Source organism: Micropterus salmoides, unplaced genomic scaffold, assembly GCF_014851395.1.
Source record: "Micropterus salmoides isolate LMB-PRFRI ecotype aquatic unplaced genomic scaffold, ASM1485139v1 Ms_hic_scaffold_5, whole genome shotgun sequence".
NCBI lineage: Eukaryota > Metazoa > Chordata > Actinopteri > Centrarchiformes > Centrarchidae > Micropterus > Micropterus salmoides.
This window is the reverse complement of record NW_024044237.1, coordinates 19520464-19537501: the sequence shown is the minus strand read 5'-3', so window position 1 is coordinate 19537501 and position 17038 is coordinate 19520464. Positions and strand designations below refer to the sequence as shown.

The 17038-nt window shown below is 43.5% G+C and overlaps 3 protein-coding genes across 3 annotated transcripts; 2 read left to right on the top strand and 1 right to left on the bottom strand.

The window, feature by feature from the left end:
* Positions 1-792: 792 nt before the first annotated feature.
* On the top strand, positions 793-9841 carry LOC119889338. Its single transcript, XM_038700268.1, has 6 exons — positions 793-962; positions 2313-2429; positions 2575-3785; positions 6514-7479; positions 7608-7748; positions 8172-9841. The coding sequence occupies exons 2-6, from the start codon at positions 2327-2329 to the stop codon at positions 9030-9032; spliced, it is 3282 nt and encodes a 1093-aa protein (XP_038556196.1). The 5' UTR covers positions 793-962; positions 2313-2326; the 3' UTR covers positions 9033-9841.
* Positions 9842-10571: 730 nt separating this feature from the next.
* On the bottom strand, positions 10572-12937 carry LOC119889462 (beta-crystallin A1-like). Its single transcript, XM_038700400.1, has 6 exons — positions 12883-12937; positions 12363-12445; positions 12056-12174; positions 11768-11909; positions 11503-11645; positions 10572-11239 (listed from the first exon to the last, which is right to left on the bottom strand). The coding sequence occupies exons 2-6, from the start codon at positions 12435-12437 to the stop codon at positions 11092-11094; spliced, it is 627 nt and encodes a 208-aa protein (XP_038556328.1). The 5' UTR covers positions 12438-12445; positions 12883-12937; the 3' UTR covers positions 10572-11091.
* A 329-nt stretch (positions 12938-13266) lies between these two features.
* On the top strand, positions 13267-15991 carry LOC119889461 (beta-crystallin B1-like). The gene is made up of 6 exons (XM_038700399.1): positions 13267-14271; positions 14490-14587; positions 14685-14803; positions 14892-15024; positions 15111-15253; positions 15339-15991. Exons 2-6 carry the CDS (start codon positions 14495-14497, stop codon positions 15508-15510), a joined length of 660 nt encoding a protein of 219 aa, XP_038556327.1. The 5' UTR covers positions 13267-14271; positions 14490-14494; the 3' UTR covers positions 15511-15991.
* Positions 15992-17038: the final 1047 nt, after the last annotated feature.

The following is a 17038-nucleotide window of genomic DNA, read 5'->3' as shown; positions in this document are numbered from 1 at the left end:
GCTTTGAGAAAGTGTGCATTGTCCCAAAAAAGTAAAATAAAAAATAAAAAATTGCTGATTACTGCAATATGTTATTTTTAATTTTTTATATTTAGAATTTGTCACCTGCCAGCTGATTTTTTTGTTTCTTTATATAAAGACATTTCCACTGTAAATTGGAGCAGAAAATGTCTCCAGAATGCAGGAAATTAAGTGTTTAATGCTCAGATTTTCTGGGGGAGAACAGCAGAACCCCAGGTGTGTTTGATTGCTTTACAATTAAACTTACATTTTTTTTAAAGAATAATGTGTTATTCCTCCCTTGAGAAGTCACATAGTCTCACTTTATAGCCAACCAGCCATAGCCCTACAATCCCATTTTTATTTCACTTTTTACTTAAGTAAGGTTTTGAATGCAGGACTTTTACTTGTAGTGGAGTATTTTCAGTGTGGTATTGATACTTTCGCTCAAAGTAAAGGACCTGAGTACTTCTTCCACCACTCCTGACTGAATTAGTTTTAGCGAGGTGCTACCAAATAGACTGGCAACAAAGTGTAACATAAATTAGAGATTTATTAAATCACTTTAGGTCTTTGTCAGGACAGTATATGATAATATATAAAGTCACTGACCACTAAAAAGGCACATATACTCTTTTGAAACGAAAGCGGAAGTAGCAGAAGTGAATTCTCTCGTGTTTAGTGTTGTTTCTGTAATCTTTGGCTGTCCGTCGCCGCCTGCACTGTGGCGGCTGCGTGGTGGCGCTCCCTCCCCCTGCTGGCGAAGCGACAAACTACACTGTACCGCTGATGACCACGTTGACCCGTGGATGACCTCAGTAAAAACAGACAGAAACCCCCACTGATAAACAAAATATACTCTATGTTAACCTTACTTTAAAACATTTTAATATTTTTTATATTTCCATTTTATGTGTTTGACGTGGGGACGGATTAATAGAGAGCTTTGGGACTCCCACACGGTGAGTGCAGCCGGTGTCTTGCGTTTGTGTGTAACGTTAGTCCACCGGGAGAAAGTAGTTCAAACAGCTCCGGTTGTACTCCAGTAATTTTTTGTAAGGGCCATTAATGTAATGTTAATGACATGTTAACAAACAGGCGGTCTGTTACGACTACTTCACACCTGTTTACTCTTGGCGGTCTGCTAGCTGGCTGCTAACTGTCAGCAGCGATGCTAATCTGCAGGTGTGCTCTGGAGCTTTGATGTTAACGTTAGACGTCTGCAGACAAGGACCCCATTTTAAATCAGTTTTGTCCCAGCTGAGACGGTTCTTATAGCTGATTTTAAACGGTGAAAAAAGTATAAATTTGGTTGTTCTGAAAACCACAAGAAGGGGAACTTCAGCAGCACAATAATTGTAGTAATTTGTAAGGCGACACCTGCATGAACGAGTGATTGAACCCAATATGGAGAACTGGAAATCTCTTTTAATGTGTTAGTACGCATTCAGTGTTGGATTGAATGTGCAAAATGTACTGCCAATTAAAATATTTTCTTTCAAAATAATATTTTAAACAATAAACCAATGACTATTAAAATATAGCTACAGTGTCAACATAATCTTTTATTTAATGGGGTTCAAGGTTCCACTTTCTCAGTGCCCAACACAGGATAGCACAATTAAATGCATAAAGTATATAAGTAAATAAAGTATATGAATGTATCACTAAAAGAAGAAATAAAAAGGAAAACTAAATTATACACAAAATATGTACAGTATGTGTAATAGTATACGTAAATAAAAATAATACATGTTAAAGTACACAACCTCAATTTCCAATATATGTTAAATACATCTACTTCTCATGTTAGCCTGGGTTCCTAGCAGAATCACGAGTACTGAATCATAAAGGATCTGTCCATCAATACAAAAACATGTACAGGTTTGCTTTGGTAAAGCAGCTTCATGTACAGTGTGTGCCACAGAGTCAGACACCTGCAGAGTGTAACGTTTTTTTCATTTTGTATAAAGATGGACCGATGGTGTTTGTATTGATTACTGTTAGTTTGCCTGTTTCTCACACATGGATAATGTATGTGTTTAAGCCCTTGGTTGGTGGAACCTTTTCATGAGCCTGCGCTAAATGTGTTGCTCATGTCAATATTTATTGTAATATATAATATTACATTATAATATTTATTTATTGATACACTTTTGAAATGTACATTAATCTCACACTCATAAAAGTATGACGTCAAGCGCTGTCTACAACTCTGGCCGGCTGGAATTCAGCAGTCGTGTTGTAGAGAGATCTATTGCACCATAACCTTCATTGATTTCCCCTCTCTCCTTATCTCTCTTCCTCCTCAGAAGTGGTTAGAGACATGTGGTGCTACCAAAAACCGGGGTTTGAAGCGCTCCTCCTTGCTGAGCTGCAGAGACAGCAACAGTGCAGCCAGTTCTGTGACATTGTGCTGAAGACAGAAGGTATAAATACACACACAAAAACAGCTTTAATTAGTATTCTGTGTTAGAGTTGTGCAAATAGACAACCTGTAAATCCAGTACATCTTCACATTGTATCTAGTTTAATTTAATTGTGGAAACTCATTTCATCTTTCCTCTCCTCCAGGTGTATCAGTGCCAGCACACAGTTGTATTCTCTCAGCTATCAGCCCCCGCATTTCCTCTGCGCTGTCCTCCACGATACTGCCCCCCGCAGGACAGAGCCATCTCTTGGAGTTTCGGGCTCTGGGCGCCTGCACCCTGCTCCACCTGGTCAGGCTGCTGTACTCCGGAGAGATGACAGGGGAGGGGGAGAAGGAGAAGCAGGAGGCATTTTCTGCTGCTGCCAAGCTGGGCATCCACGGGCTGGTGGAGGTCACAAAAAGAGGGGAAGGAGAAGGCCAGTGTGCAGAGGTAGGAGTGCAGACGGAGCCACTGAGGCCTGAGGAGAATGAGGGGAGAAGGGACAGGTGGAGGAGAGAAGTGAGGGATGGGAGCACCTTTCTGTGGAAAGAGACGCTGTCAGGTGGTGAAAAAGACACATGGACTCAGACAGAGGAGCTGCAGGTAAACACAGCTTCCCCTTCTCACCCAGCAGCCTCCTTTGAGACCATTGATATCGCTGCTCTCCAGAGCTTAGGACAGACCGACCCCCATCTACTTCCCATATCCCTCATCTACCCACCAGATGAAAACCAAACACCCCAATTGTCCACTGCTCCCGTGTGGCAAGAATCCACAGCAGCTGGACACACATCTGTTGCTGTTCTTCCTTCTTCCAGCCAAGCGACGCTGAGTGGTGCTGGCCCTCAAGGAGCAGCCAGAGACATTGTTGAAGAATGGGAGGATGAGCGGTTCGAGCAGTTTCAAGGCAACATCCCAGGATACATCAGCTACTTCCTGAACTCAGACAAGGAGGAGGGCTCCCTCAGAGGGCGAGCAAGGAGGAGGCGGGGAGCAGGAGTGGGAGGTGCCAGGAGAGTCGGGACGGGTGAGAGAAGGGCCAGCAGACCACAAGGGAAAGGAGGAGGGAGGAGGAGAGGAGGGTTAATGCAGACGGTGGATGTGCAGGAGGTGGGGGTGAGCAAGCTGCAGAAGCTGTTCCTGCAGAGGTCGGGGATGAGGGTGCCCAGGGCCGGTCAGGGCGGAGGAGCTGTAGGCAGGAAGTTGTACCTGAAGACCAGAGAGCTTCTGGAGCCAGCCAAGAAGCGTATCAGGAATAGAAGGCGCGGCAAAGTGTGGGAGTTCAGCCAGAATGGAGACATGCTGCCATACAGGGAGGGAGGAGAAGGTAGCACGCAGCGTGGGCGGAGGAAGACAACGCAGAAGTTTAACCAGGTGAGATATACACCTATTTGTAATATAATCAACACATGAAGCTTGGGGAGATAGGAGGGCTGAAAACAAGGTCCAATCAATGAACCACCAGCCTCAATCAAACATTTTGCATCTTTAAATACTGAATTTTATATTGAAAGGATCGTTATCAGTAGTGGTGTTGATTTAAAAAGTTGGTGCTTTTCCTGAAAAGACATTTCCAACCTGATCAAGTCTGATATTATAAAATAAGAGTCATTTCTTACAAAGATTTTAAGCACTACCGTTGTGGTTGTAATCACAATTTCTCTCTCGCTTGTTTCTAACCAGGCCAAGAGACTTTAAAATTTAGAAAGATATATCCAATAATTAACACATTAGTATTTAACATATGAACCCACAAACAGACCGTGTATTTTAATGTGTGACCTCATGTCGCCTGGATATGAACAGTTTTGCCCTCCAATCATCACAGTATATGGCCTTCTGACATTACTCAAAACTTTTTAAGTGCTAGATACTATTGTATAGGGCTGCAAACAGCAGTTATTTTAATTCCTTATTAATCTGCCATTTAGATTCTTAATTAATAGATTAACTGTTTGGTTTATAAAATGTCAATAGAGAAACAAAACAATAAACACAACCCTATGTCTTTGTATGTTTTTTTTTTTGTTTGACCAACAGTCCAAACCCAAATATATAAATTTTACTATCACAGAAGACAAAGAATAATCCGCAAATTATCACATTTGAGAAGCTGAAACTTCAGAGAGTTTACCATTTTTGCTTAATAAATGGCTTAAACGATTAATCGATCATCAAAGTAGTTGTTGATTAATTTCCTACTGACTAATCAGCACTAAAGTAGTATGTGTGATTTATCAATCACCGTGGCCCTGTTTCAGAAAGCAGGTTAACAAACTCTGAGCTTATCCATAATCAATGGAGCTTCGATATTACGATTCACCATGGCAACGGCTAAATAAAGGCAGATCCTCCATTTTATTCTGGGGGAACTAGAGATATGAATGAGTGCCAGCGTGGACCATGATTGGCTCTAAAACGCAGGAGCGGAGGAAGGATCAATACGTTACCATTAATACTTTTTATGCAGTGTTGATCATTCATCATCTACCAGACTGGAATTTCCTTAATGAATGAAAGTGCTGGAATTCTCCTACAGCCCATTACATTCATTTTAAATAGGAAGGTTATATTTATTAAGCTGTAACCCGAGGGGACAAAATGCCGGTGGCAATCGGCTACCTGATTATTAAAATAGGTATAGGTATATTATATATAAGACACAGTTTACTCATGAACCTGTAATTGTAAGTCACAGTCACACCCAGCAGGTTAACCTATTAATTATTTTTGCAGTGGAAAATGTGTCTATTTGTTCAAACTGTAAAATTCCAGATGTCTATTTTACATTAATAAAATCTTGCTCATTTTGTATTTTATTAATGCTGTCAAAACACATTCAGACTTTCAGCAGGTAATAATGAAAAACTCACTTTTAAACCTTATTTAGGCCTGTTTGTTTCAGCTGAACCACAGTCATCCTCACTCAGAACATCGTAGTTATCCAATCAGTGCGACTTACTGTTCATTGATCAGTTTTCTAGGTTACAGATTAGTTTAAACAGTGATTACTGCAGTAATGTAGCTCACAGTAGCCTAAGTGTTTTCAGTGCAACTGTCACAGTGTTATACCTAAAGACGGACATAGATTTTATTCTGTGCTGAGGATAAATCCACGATGTGCGGAGATGACTCTCTGTCCACACATCGATGACAGATTGATCATAAAAGCGGTCATGTTCAAGATCATGTTTGGATGAAAAACTAATAGCCTATCCAACTGGGATTTTAAAGTTTTTAAAGATGTAAATGCGTTCAGATATGTTCTTTGATATTGACAGAATGAATGAGGAAATGAAACTTTGTGTCAGACAGCTGCCTCAGGCTCTGCAGGAAGGGAAGAGTCAGAGAGAAACAACTTATCCTGTGAACCTAACCTCCTCCCGAAGAGGTTAGGTTCACAGCATCAGTTGCCGGAGTTACTGATCTAGGGTTTATTTGATCTCGCTCTCTGAAACAGAAGAGTTTCCTCATCTTAGGCTTAACATACTTGTTAAAAAAAACTAAGAACTGCCAACTTATCACTTGAAGCATCCGTGTTTTATAGGCCCGCCCCCCAGAATCCGTGATTGGATGGTGAACTCATATTCCTGATTGGATAGTCAAATAACATATTAACCAGAGCATCCTCATAGGTTATTCAGTAGAATGTGTCAAATGTGGGACAAAAGTACTTTTAACTCTAGGTTTGTTTTGTACCTGTAGAATGGATCCGTACCTGTAAACTTTGGGTTTTTCTGATATTCAGATACACATTCAAACATTTCCACACAGCTACAAAACAGTTTCATGAGTACAAAACTTTTCCACACAACTACAATTCATTTGGGACAGTATTTATTCCATACAAACCCAGAGAGTAGTGCTTAATGATAGGATAATGTTAGACAAGATAAAACAATGTAGTAGTAGCTGATATATGAAATGGCCCCTTTAACAAGTCGGTGCTCATCTCTCTGACTGGTTAAGGAAATTGTACCTGGAGAGCTCTGACCAATCATTTAGCCCAGAGAATAACAGCTCTGCTCAATGATTTGTGAATTGACTCAGATTATAAACTAAGTGTATAATGTAGTTAATACACTTTTCTCCCCGGTAACAGGATGGTCCACCTGTTGGCAGGGCTCAGAGGGCGAGGGCCAAACCAACATCATCAGTTTACTTTTCTCCCCTTCCCATGCAATTCCACAACCTTCATAGCTTATCAGCCTCCAGCCCCTGCCTCCAGCCTTCTCCATCACCCGGCCTGCTGTCACCTGCAGCCTCCTACGTACCTCCAGCGTCGTCCCTGCTCCACACCACCTCCATCCCTCCCCCAGCCCCCCCACCTCACGAGGAACAGCCCATACACTTTGATCGTCTACTGGAGGAAGTGATGATGGGCCTCGACATTTTACCAAAGAGCAACAACAACGGTGCTCCACATTCTCAGCCTCCTGTTCCAGCCAGTAGCAGCAGTTTAACATACGCTTCCTCTGGCATTACAGGCAATACAGTTCATGGCCAACAGGTTGTTTCTGTATCAAGAGGAGCTGACGGCTACAGCTCTGCAAACACCGAGGTGCCTGTTCTGCAGCAGCAGGGAGAAGGAGAGCTGAATGAGATGCTGGAGCACTTCCTTCAGTCCTTTGAGCATCACGTTGACAGCTGCTCCAGAGAAGAAGTGGAAATAGGTGGTCAGAGCAGCACAGAGGCTAGCCGGCCTTACACTGCCCTGAGAAAATACAGAAAAACCAAGACCCAGACCGCAAGCTCTCAAATACCTGAACTGCAACAGAAACCTTCGCAGCTGAGCCAGGCTTCTGCTCACAGTACCGTTCCCCTCAAACATACTGAGGCAACACAGGGGGAAGCCGAAGCGCCAGCCAAACGACGAAGACGAAGAAAACCAAAAAATGAGTATCGGTTCACAATGGAGAGAAAGAGGGTGAGGAAGCCACTGTCATCGCGTGACGCAAAGACCAAAGTCGTTTATTACCCAGGAGACAAGCAGCTGCAGAAGATGCCTGTGGTGAAACTGCTGCCAGTCAAAGTTACACTGCAGGGACACAGCTGTCAGGAAGCTAAGGTGACTTTTCAAACAACTGTCCAGTAACGTTTCTGATGATGTCTGTTGTCACCACTACCTTTATTGCAGCAGCTGCAGAATGGAAAGAAAATCTCAAATGTTTTTGTCTGTATCTATATATTTTCCAGAGTCCTACAGAAACAAAGATCAGTTCATCATCAGTCAAACACCCACATGACAGCCTGTCTGACAAGACTGAGACCGTCTCATCAAGGAGCCTAAAGACTTACCCAATCAGGAGTAGGATTAGAGAAGCACCGATTATCATGGTGAGCGCTGACCTTTTTACACAGTCACAGACTTTGTGTAGTCGAATGTGTCTTCCAAACGTCTGTGCTTTCATAAAAGAGGCGCCTTGTTCATACATTATTGTTCAGGAATGGCAATGTTGGTTATAGTGACTTAAATATGTCAACAGCTATTGGATTGACTGCCATGAAACTTTGTAGAGACATTCATGGTCCCCAGATGATGCGTCCCATCAGCCTCATCTGAACTTCTTTGTGTTTAGTGCTAGTTAGTGGATGTTAGCATGCTAGCATAATAAAATTAAGATGGTGAACATGGTGCACATTAAACCTGCTGAACATCAGCATGTTAGCATGATGCACGCAGAGCCGCTAGCAGGGCTCTAGACTCGTAGTCTTGTTGTTGTATTTGTCTGTAGAATCTAATGTTAATTTGTTTTACAGGACAGTATGCTCTGTCGTGCTGAGCCACTTCCAGGTCCCAGGCAAGGCAGGCCCAAGAAAAAAGGAAAACTTCTCAGTTTATCTAATGGTGAGAGTTCAACACCACAAATTCAGCCGCAGCCTTTGGTTGAACAACTAGAGGAAAATGAAGAGAGACATGAAGAAGAGCTGACTGTCCAGCCACAGGAGGAGGCAGAGGGACCTACGAGGGGGGGGGGGAAGAGGGGAGCAGAGGAGGAGACAAGCGGTAATGCCACTGTGGCCAAGAGGGTTTGCTTTGAGCAAACATGCATACCAAGCTCTGATGCTGCAGACTTTGTCTCCGAACCAGCAACCATTGAGACAGACGACATAATTGACGTGGAGACCGTTTCGCTGACAAATGTAGGAGACTGTTCACTAAAAGAAGAAAATACAGAAAAAACAGTGTGGAGTGAAATCAAACTCAGAGAAACTGAGGAAACTTTGATGGATGAAGAGATGGAGAGCAGCGGTGATGAGATAATCGATGTGGATGGAGATGTGGAAGTCGACTGTAAAGAGGCAGTCTGTGCACAAACTCTGTCACATTTTAGTGAAGGGAACTCTTCCGTTTCTCCTCCTTCACATTCAGCTAAAGAGGTCTTTCTGGGGTCTCCAGGAAGCAGGGAAGAGGACATCGATGTGATTGAAGATTGTGGTCCCATCCCTGATCCGGTGACCATCAGCTGGACAGAGTGTTCAGAAGGTGAGGAAGGGGAAGAAGACGAGGATGTTGATGTTGGAGAAATTACTGACTGCGCTTCGTCAGCGTTCTTCACTACCATGACTAAAGGTGAGCTTGTTAACTTAAAATATCAGACTGAGATGCTCCTACATTAACATCTGCGACGTCCCATCTAGTGCCAAGAGACAGAGTCGTCATTTTATTTTCTCCCCGTCTTCTTCAGTTTGTGTTATTTCCTACATTTCCCAGAAAACATTGTGAATACAGTTCATTTAGCTGTGGGTTAGAATTAGAAGTTAGAAATGTGGTTTCATCTTGAATGCTGTGTGTTGCCGCAAACATTTTTGTATTCCTATTCCACCAATGTTTAGGAAAGTAAGAGCTGTGAGCAACATGTTAGATAGACAGAAAAGAAAAGATGTGCGTTATAATGCATAAAGACACGTAGGCGAGTTTATTTAGCAACAGAACAACAGGACTGTGTAGTTTAACTACAGCTATTCAGTTTCAGCTCTAGAGTACGGTAGACAGACAATTGACAAACTGTCAAAGGTGACTGGGATTGTTCAACTTTGTAGATATTTACTTGTTGATTTTATGTAAATGTTGTTACTACTAAGTTTAGTAATTTGTGATTGTTAAGCAGATAAGTTCAGCAAAGTTTGTTTTAACTGTCAAGTGTTGAAAACACCACTAACCGAACAGTTCATTAAGAGATTCACCTCAAAACAAATCAGGTTTATGTACTGTCAAAGGAATCAGGAGTGTTTTATTTGTTGTAACTATGACTATGACTGAATTAGTTGTAAAAATGATGGATAATGTCAATCTCTGTTCAGCCACAGTTTGTAAATGTTCCAGGAAAACTCTTCCTTGTTTTACTGTCAAGTTATGTTTGACAGTGTTCCTCGTGGCACTTTTTGAGTCAAGGACTCTGGATTTCTACAATAAAATCTCCTCTCTACTTCCTGTGTCACGCCGCCTTTATTCTGTGACTCCACATGCACGTCGCCGAACAGGAGGCCCATCATCGGGGTGTTGATTTCATTTTCTCCCTCACCTCAAGACACAAATGCACAATACGTAGAACAATTACTAAAGCCCAACCCATACAGCGGCATGGTAAGTATTATTGATCAGTTATAGCTTAATTTCATTAAAATACTAACGCAACAAGTCAATATATCGAATAATACATATATAATAACTTATTATTTATATATGTAAATATTATTTATATTTTATATTTGTTTCAGTTTTGTTTTATTGGACTTTCTTTATGTCAAAAAGAAAATTTTGTTAGACAATTTACTTGTGTAGAGAAGATTTAATTTCTTTTTTGTTTGTTTTGTCTGCAAGTTTTTCCTAAGTTGCAATGCCTTCAACCCTCGGCCACCATACCAAACAGTTAGTGAAAATACTCAATGCCTTTCAGGTAAGTCCAATAAATGAATTCCTTCTCCTACATTTTCAGGCTTGGACAGATGTGGTTCTAAGTACCATGTAACCCCTAACTTGAAAGGTGGCTGTAGAAAAAAACTACAAACTTTACCTTTCAGACCAGCAGGTGGTGTGTTTCATATACTGTAAAGAGAGGGCCCTGCTATATTCATGTATTTGTATTTTTTTGTAAAGAAGTCACCATGAAATCGCACATAATAAAACAATGAATGCATGAATTGAAAATGACTTTATTTGTTATCTACCTGTGGATCAACCTCCTACACACAACACCTTAACACATCTGAGCTGCACCACTGCGCAGTCTGCTGCACCAAGGAGGGTGAGTGCAGCCGGGGAGGTTTATCCTGGTATGTTGGAGCTTCATCTCCCCTCTATTTTGGCTCCATACTCATCGCCCAGCGCAGGTGAGAGTACAACGCAGGTGTGTGTGTGTGTGTGTGTGTGTGTTTGTGTTCGAGTGTGTAGGGACCTCTAAACCAAATAAAAAGACACAGCATGAGTGTCAGTTATGTGTGTGTTTGTGTGTATGTGTGTGTGTTTGGAGCGCGTGTTTCCCTGTGCTTCAACGGTGCGATATTGTCTCTTATCACACTCTGGCAGCGTCTGTAAATCAGTAGTGGTGCTGGGGCGGCTGTTGCGGCTCAAGTCAAGAGGAAGGAAAGGATTGAAGAGAGACAGGAAGAAAGAGGAGAGGGTAATGGGTAGAGAGGTCGAGGGGAGCTGCTGTCTCAGTCTCAGCCTGTTCTCCTCTCAGTGCTGGATGCGCCTGATGGACTGGATCTGGGGGGTCTGACAGTGGGAGCCCCAGTTCCTCCAGTGCTGGTAGTCTCCACTGTGTCTCTCGCACTCCATGATGTACTGCTGGCCCCTGTAGCCAGGGTGCTGGTAGCACACAAAGCTGTGGGGTTGGCAGAGAAGACCGCGAGGGTTAGAGGGACTGTTTTAGGAATGGGGATTTAGTGCATGCTTAGAGTTTCCCACTGATATAGGACATGTTTATGAGGGGTTATATTGACAGGGTACAGGTTTATTTGTCTAGTGTGTAGGCCCAGATGTAAATGAATTAACTAAGCCAGATAAGACAGATCACCTGGAAAAGCATTAGTAGCGATTTGTCCTGATAAAATGCATCTTATTACAATCCGATTCACAATAACTTACGCGCCACACTGCACGTGCATGGAGCCAACTTCAGGCATCATCCAGCCCATGGCCTGCAGAGAGGGGTAGTCGTCACAGATCTCCACACTGCGGCCCATGAAGTTCTCCTTCTCAAAGATGATCATGCGGCTGCTCTGGTGGGACTGTGGTGGGAGAAGGAGGGGGAGAAAGAAAGGGTTAGAAGTGTGTGTGTGTGTGGGGGGGGGGGGGGGTTCCTGAGGTGATTGCTGATGCTGAAAAAAGGTCAGGGAGTAGGCTAACTCACGGCGCAGTAGATGGGGCGCAGAGACATGAAGCGCTCCACGTGGTAGGAGAGGGAGCCACTGTAAGCGTCCCAGTGGGGGTACTCTCCTCTCTCCAGGATGAACTGCTGGCCCTGGAAGTCATGGTGCTCAAAGCCCACCCAGCTGTTCACAGAGAAAGAGAGGGGAGGGCTGTTTAACTTCTTGATTCTTGTTTCTGACAGTTTCACTTTCATATTAATTTGACATAACATTTTTGTACAGTCAGTGTTCTGGGTCTCCTTTCGGAAAAAAAAGCTTGTGACACTTACGCTCCGCTCTCCACCCTAATGGAGCGGATGTTGTCCAGTCCGCACTCCTGAATGTTGCAGCACTCGGAGGTGAACTCCAGGCACTTGCCTTGGAAATGCTCCTGCTCGAACACAGTCACCTGTGGAGCAAAGGAGGAGGAGGAGGGAGTGGAGAACAAGAGGCAGCAAAGAAAAAGAAATATAGGTTATCAGAGCCTGTACATCATTCTCCTTTACCTTTGGGTATCAAACAGAGATGCACAGATCATATAAATCCATCTCATACCCACCATATATAGTTTTGAATCATATAATGTGTTTCCATTACCTTGAAGAAAGGAGCCATGCCCATTCCTGAGTTGACCAGCGGCTGCATCATTGGGGACCTTGTAGTTCTGTACATCTTTACTCCTGAGGTGGCAAATGAGGACAGAGAGCAGGAGGTAAAGTAAAAGGCAAGAAGGTATGTGGGAAACAGTGTTGGAGAGAAAATGTCCTTCAGAGACTCGCTCAGAGCATCAGTGATTAAACAGTGTAATATTCTATAGATTATTTGGCATGTTTTCCTAGTGTAAAACAGTAAAACATGAAGGTGTTTCAGTTTCCATTTACAGGAACAACACGAATCCAAATCTGAACTAAGAGATCTGGAGGAGGTCTGGCCAAATAGTTAGGCTAATTTGACTTTTTAAAAAGGTGAAATATGAAATAAAATTCGGGTATAACAATTAGCGTGTGGTGCAGGCGTTTCAGAAAGTGCTTTTGGTTTTCGGTGTCTGTGTGAAGCAGCTTGAGTGCACCTGCCTGTCTGACCCTGACCTGTGTTGAAAGCAGAGATGCAGCCTTACCTAGAGTGGCACTTTATAGGAAGAGCTTTGGAGTGATACGCGCCTACCGCCTGCCTCGCGTAGAGCTTTGAGAGAACCTGGCGCTTCAGTTTTATACCGACGGTCTGGGTCGGAGCGCGCCTGCTGGTGCGCGTCCACGGCTCCGACTCGTCGCACCGTCCATTTGGCGCAGCGGCCGCGCCAGCAGCGAGGCGCGCTCCCGGGATGCTCGCTGCGGGGCCGCTGGACGCTGTTGTCCCACTCCAGAGGCCAGCTCAGCAGATCCTATAGTGCTGCTGGTGCTCAGAAACAAAGGCGCTCCGGTATGTTCGGACCCCGGTCAGCAGTCCAGCGCGTGCCCAGGCACAAAGGGCCGGGATCGAGGTGGAGAATGTGGGGATTAGCGGCGGAGCAGAGAGGCACCGCGGGGGGACAGAGAAGGAGATAACTGGGTGCATCTATATGCATGTATAGAAACGTTAGAGAGCTTTAAGTTTCATTTTAGTCCTTTTCACACAATGGCATCTCAAAGTCACCAAAACGCTCTTGCATGCGCACCTTCAGGGGCACCCCAAATGTGTGGTTTAGCAAAACAAATGGTTTACAAAGTGAATGCAACAGTTGCGATGAAAGTTTCTCTGCAGTTACATCAGCAATTAAACAGTTAGTTCCAAATTATGTCAAGCATACAAAATAAATCTTGTCAGATTTAGTCTGGTTCAAAAAATCCTATCATATCAAATGTTGATCTGATGTGTTATGGCTCTATGTGGGGGTTGAACCTCGGACCTTACAGTGGGAAAGCATTTCATTTACATTTACACTGCATTTATTCATTTAGCCATTTAGATTTATGTATCACACATGAATGTTACTCACTGATATTATCTAAGAACATGTAGCCTGGAACATTTAATAAATAAATTACAATAAATAAATCAAGAATTTAAAGTTAACCTCCTTAAGCCAAAAGAGAGGTTTGAAGCCACACATTCCCGCAGACATCATCAAATAACTCCGATCAAGCCTGTCTAAGTACTTTTAATAAGTGATGATGTGAAAAGGTGACAGGAGAATAAAGAATCTGAAATATAAAACTGAATTACTATGATTTAGGGTCATTATTTACCTCTAAACGTTGATGTCAGGAACATCAACTTGTATTGCATTAGTTCTATCAGAAACTGGTCTCCAGCTTCTGTCAGTCCTCCTCTGCCTCCGCCCATCCTCTCTGTCCGTCCCTCTCTGATGATGTGGGGTTTCTTTTGTCCCGCGCCTCTGACCTCAGCAGGTTTGTTTCTCTCCCCATAATCCCTCTCCCGTGGGCGCCAGCGTATAAAAGGGAGAGGCTCACTCCGAGCCACACACACTCTGAGTGAGGCTTGGCGTAGGCATCGCACACACATACAGGTAAGGTACACACACCCATACTGTACTCCTGCTGGTGTTTGGAGATACAAAACAGGAGCAAGAGACATCAATTTCACCTAAATATACAAAGTATTCTATATACTTTTAATCATTGCATTTGTAATCTTTCCTCTATCTATAATGCATCCTTTACACCAGTCATGACAGGTTCAGTTTGTGACATGAACATGTGTTTTTTCCCCTCTCTTTTTCCCCAGTAATCATGTCCAGTGGAGATAAGTCTAAGACCTCTTCCCAGACTGACGGGAAGGCCGCTCAGGGCAAGAAGTCTGAGATGGGAATGATGGCCTACAAGGTTGGTGGCTCTGACATGCGACTTCAGATACACTTAATAGTGATATCATGGTATGATAATCACAGACCCTTAACATTGACTCATCTGTCCCCTCCAGATGTACGTGTTCGACCAGGAGAACTTCCAGGGTCGCATGATCGAGATCAGCAACGAGTGCATGAATGTGTGTGAGATGGGCATGGACCGTGTGCGCTCCCTGCGCGTTGAGTGTGGACCGTAAGTCTCACAAAAGTGCAAACGTGCATGTTCACATTTAAAACATTCATCTCTGCATGGATACTTCATAATGTTGTCTCATCTGCAGCTTCGTGGGCTTTGAGCAGATGAACTTCTGTGGTGAGATGTACATCCTGGAGAAGGGAGAGTATCCTCGCTGGGACTCCTGGAGCAACTGCCAGAGGAACGACTACCTGCTGTCCTTCAGGCCCGTCAGAATGGTACAAAAAGCAAACTTGGTTTCATACTCTCAAGTTTCCCTTTTGCTTTAGACTCTTCCCTGAAATAGTGTTTCTCTCTCTTCCAGGACCCCGAGAAGCACAAGATCTGCCTGTACGAGGTCGGAGAGTTCAAGGGCCGCAAGATGGAGATCATGGACGATGACGTTCCTAGCATGTTCTCCTACGGCTTCACCGACAGAGTGGGCAGCATCATTGTCAGCTGTGGAACGTGAGTGTCACTGTTAGAACTCAGAGACAGGACTCAAATGATGTGAACATCTACTCCACTGACATGTTTCCTCTTTCTTCTCCAGCTGGGTGGGATACCAGTTCCCTGGATACCGTGGCAGCCAGTACCTGCTGGAGAAGGGCGACTACAGGCACTTCAACGAGTACGGCGCCCGCCATCCTCAGTTCCAGTCTGTGAGGCGTATCCGTGACATGCAGTGGCACCAACAGGGCTGCTACACCATGGCCAGCAAGTGAGGCTCAGGGAAGGAGAGAAAGAGAAAGAGCGGAAGTGAGGGAGAGGGGCGGAGGAAGAGGGAAAGGGGGAGAGATGTCTGAGGCCTTACCTCAGTACCTTAAACGGTCTATGATCTAACGCAGTGAGGGGAAGGGTGAGGATTTAGATCTGCCCTTGATCGGAGACAACACCTCAGTGGAAGGACCAGCTGGACCACACTCCATTCCTCTCTGTCTCTACTTTTCTCTTTCTCCCCTATGGGCTGAGTTTTACTTTCACCCCTTTTCTCCCTTTTTTTAGTCCCTCACTTCATTCCCTTCCACGGTCCTCTGAAACACCAAAGAGGGTACACGACACCTCTGGCTGTTTTACACACTTGATTCTCGGCTCAGGGTATAATGCACCACGGGAAACTGAGTCCCTAGAGCCCCCCAGCCCCCCATCTTCTTGCCCCTGTGCTTTGCACGCCCTCTCTGCTGTACAGAATCCTGGCCAAGTTTTCAATAAAAAGGAAAATTTTGATTTCAAAGATGTTGTTGTTGTTACTTACCACTGGAAACCCACCTGATGAAAATGTTAATGAACAAAACAAATGAGATGAATAAAACGTGTGATGAATCAATTTTGATAAATCATTGCTTTTCTGAAGCTCAGTATTTTGAATGTTAGCTGGACACAAGATATCACTCTGTGTTTGACTTCAAACCTTTCAGGAAATATTGTGAACCAGTATGTTATTTGTGTAGTTTTAATTGTGAAAAGTTTGTATAGTTAAAATGAACAACAAGTCTGGTTACAGTCATGCTGAATGGGGTTTGGGAAGCTTTGCATAGTCTGCTACAAAAAAACCTCAACATCATACAATGCTTTGTAAAAAAAAAAGAAAAGCACTGTGTAGAAAAAGAGAGCAGGGTGGCCAACAGGGTGGGATGCTGATCATGTGACATATTGGTGTGGAGCCCTCTGGACTGTGTAACACGACAACAACAGGACACGTCTGCTGATACTCATTTCCATTTTGAATTAAAAATGAGACATTCCATAAGCAGGTGAGATTTTACAGTAAAATAGTGTCCAAATCCCGTTGTTTTATAGATAGTAATTTATTCAATGAGGGAAACAAGAATTTTTCATGCTAAATTGACTTTATTTTAAGAATGTTATAATAAAAATGTAGAAAATACAAGAAATAAGGCAACTATATGTATAGAATTAGAATGTTTAACTAGGATTTAATCTGAAAACATGCATATTTTTTAATACACAATATAATTTTGCAAATTACTCATCTGTCCCCTCCAGATGTACGTGTTCGACCAGGAGAACTTCCAGGGTCGCATGATCGAGATCAGCAACGAGTGCATGAATGTGTGTTAGATGGCATGGACCATGTGCGCTCCCTGCGTGTTGAGTGTGGACCGTAAGTCTCACAAAAGTGCACCTTTTTCTGTGTATTCATATTGTTGCTTAGATATTGCTTGAAGAGTAAACTGTGTCCTCGTTCAGGGGTCAGGTGCTGAGAGGAACGTGTGTCGCTCCATCATGGAG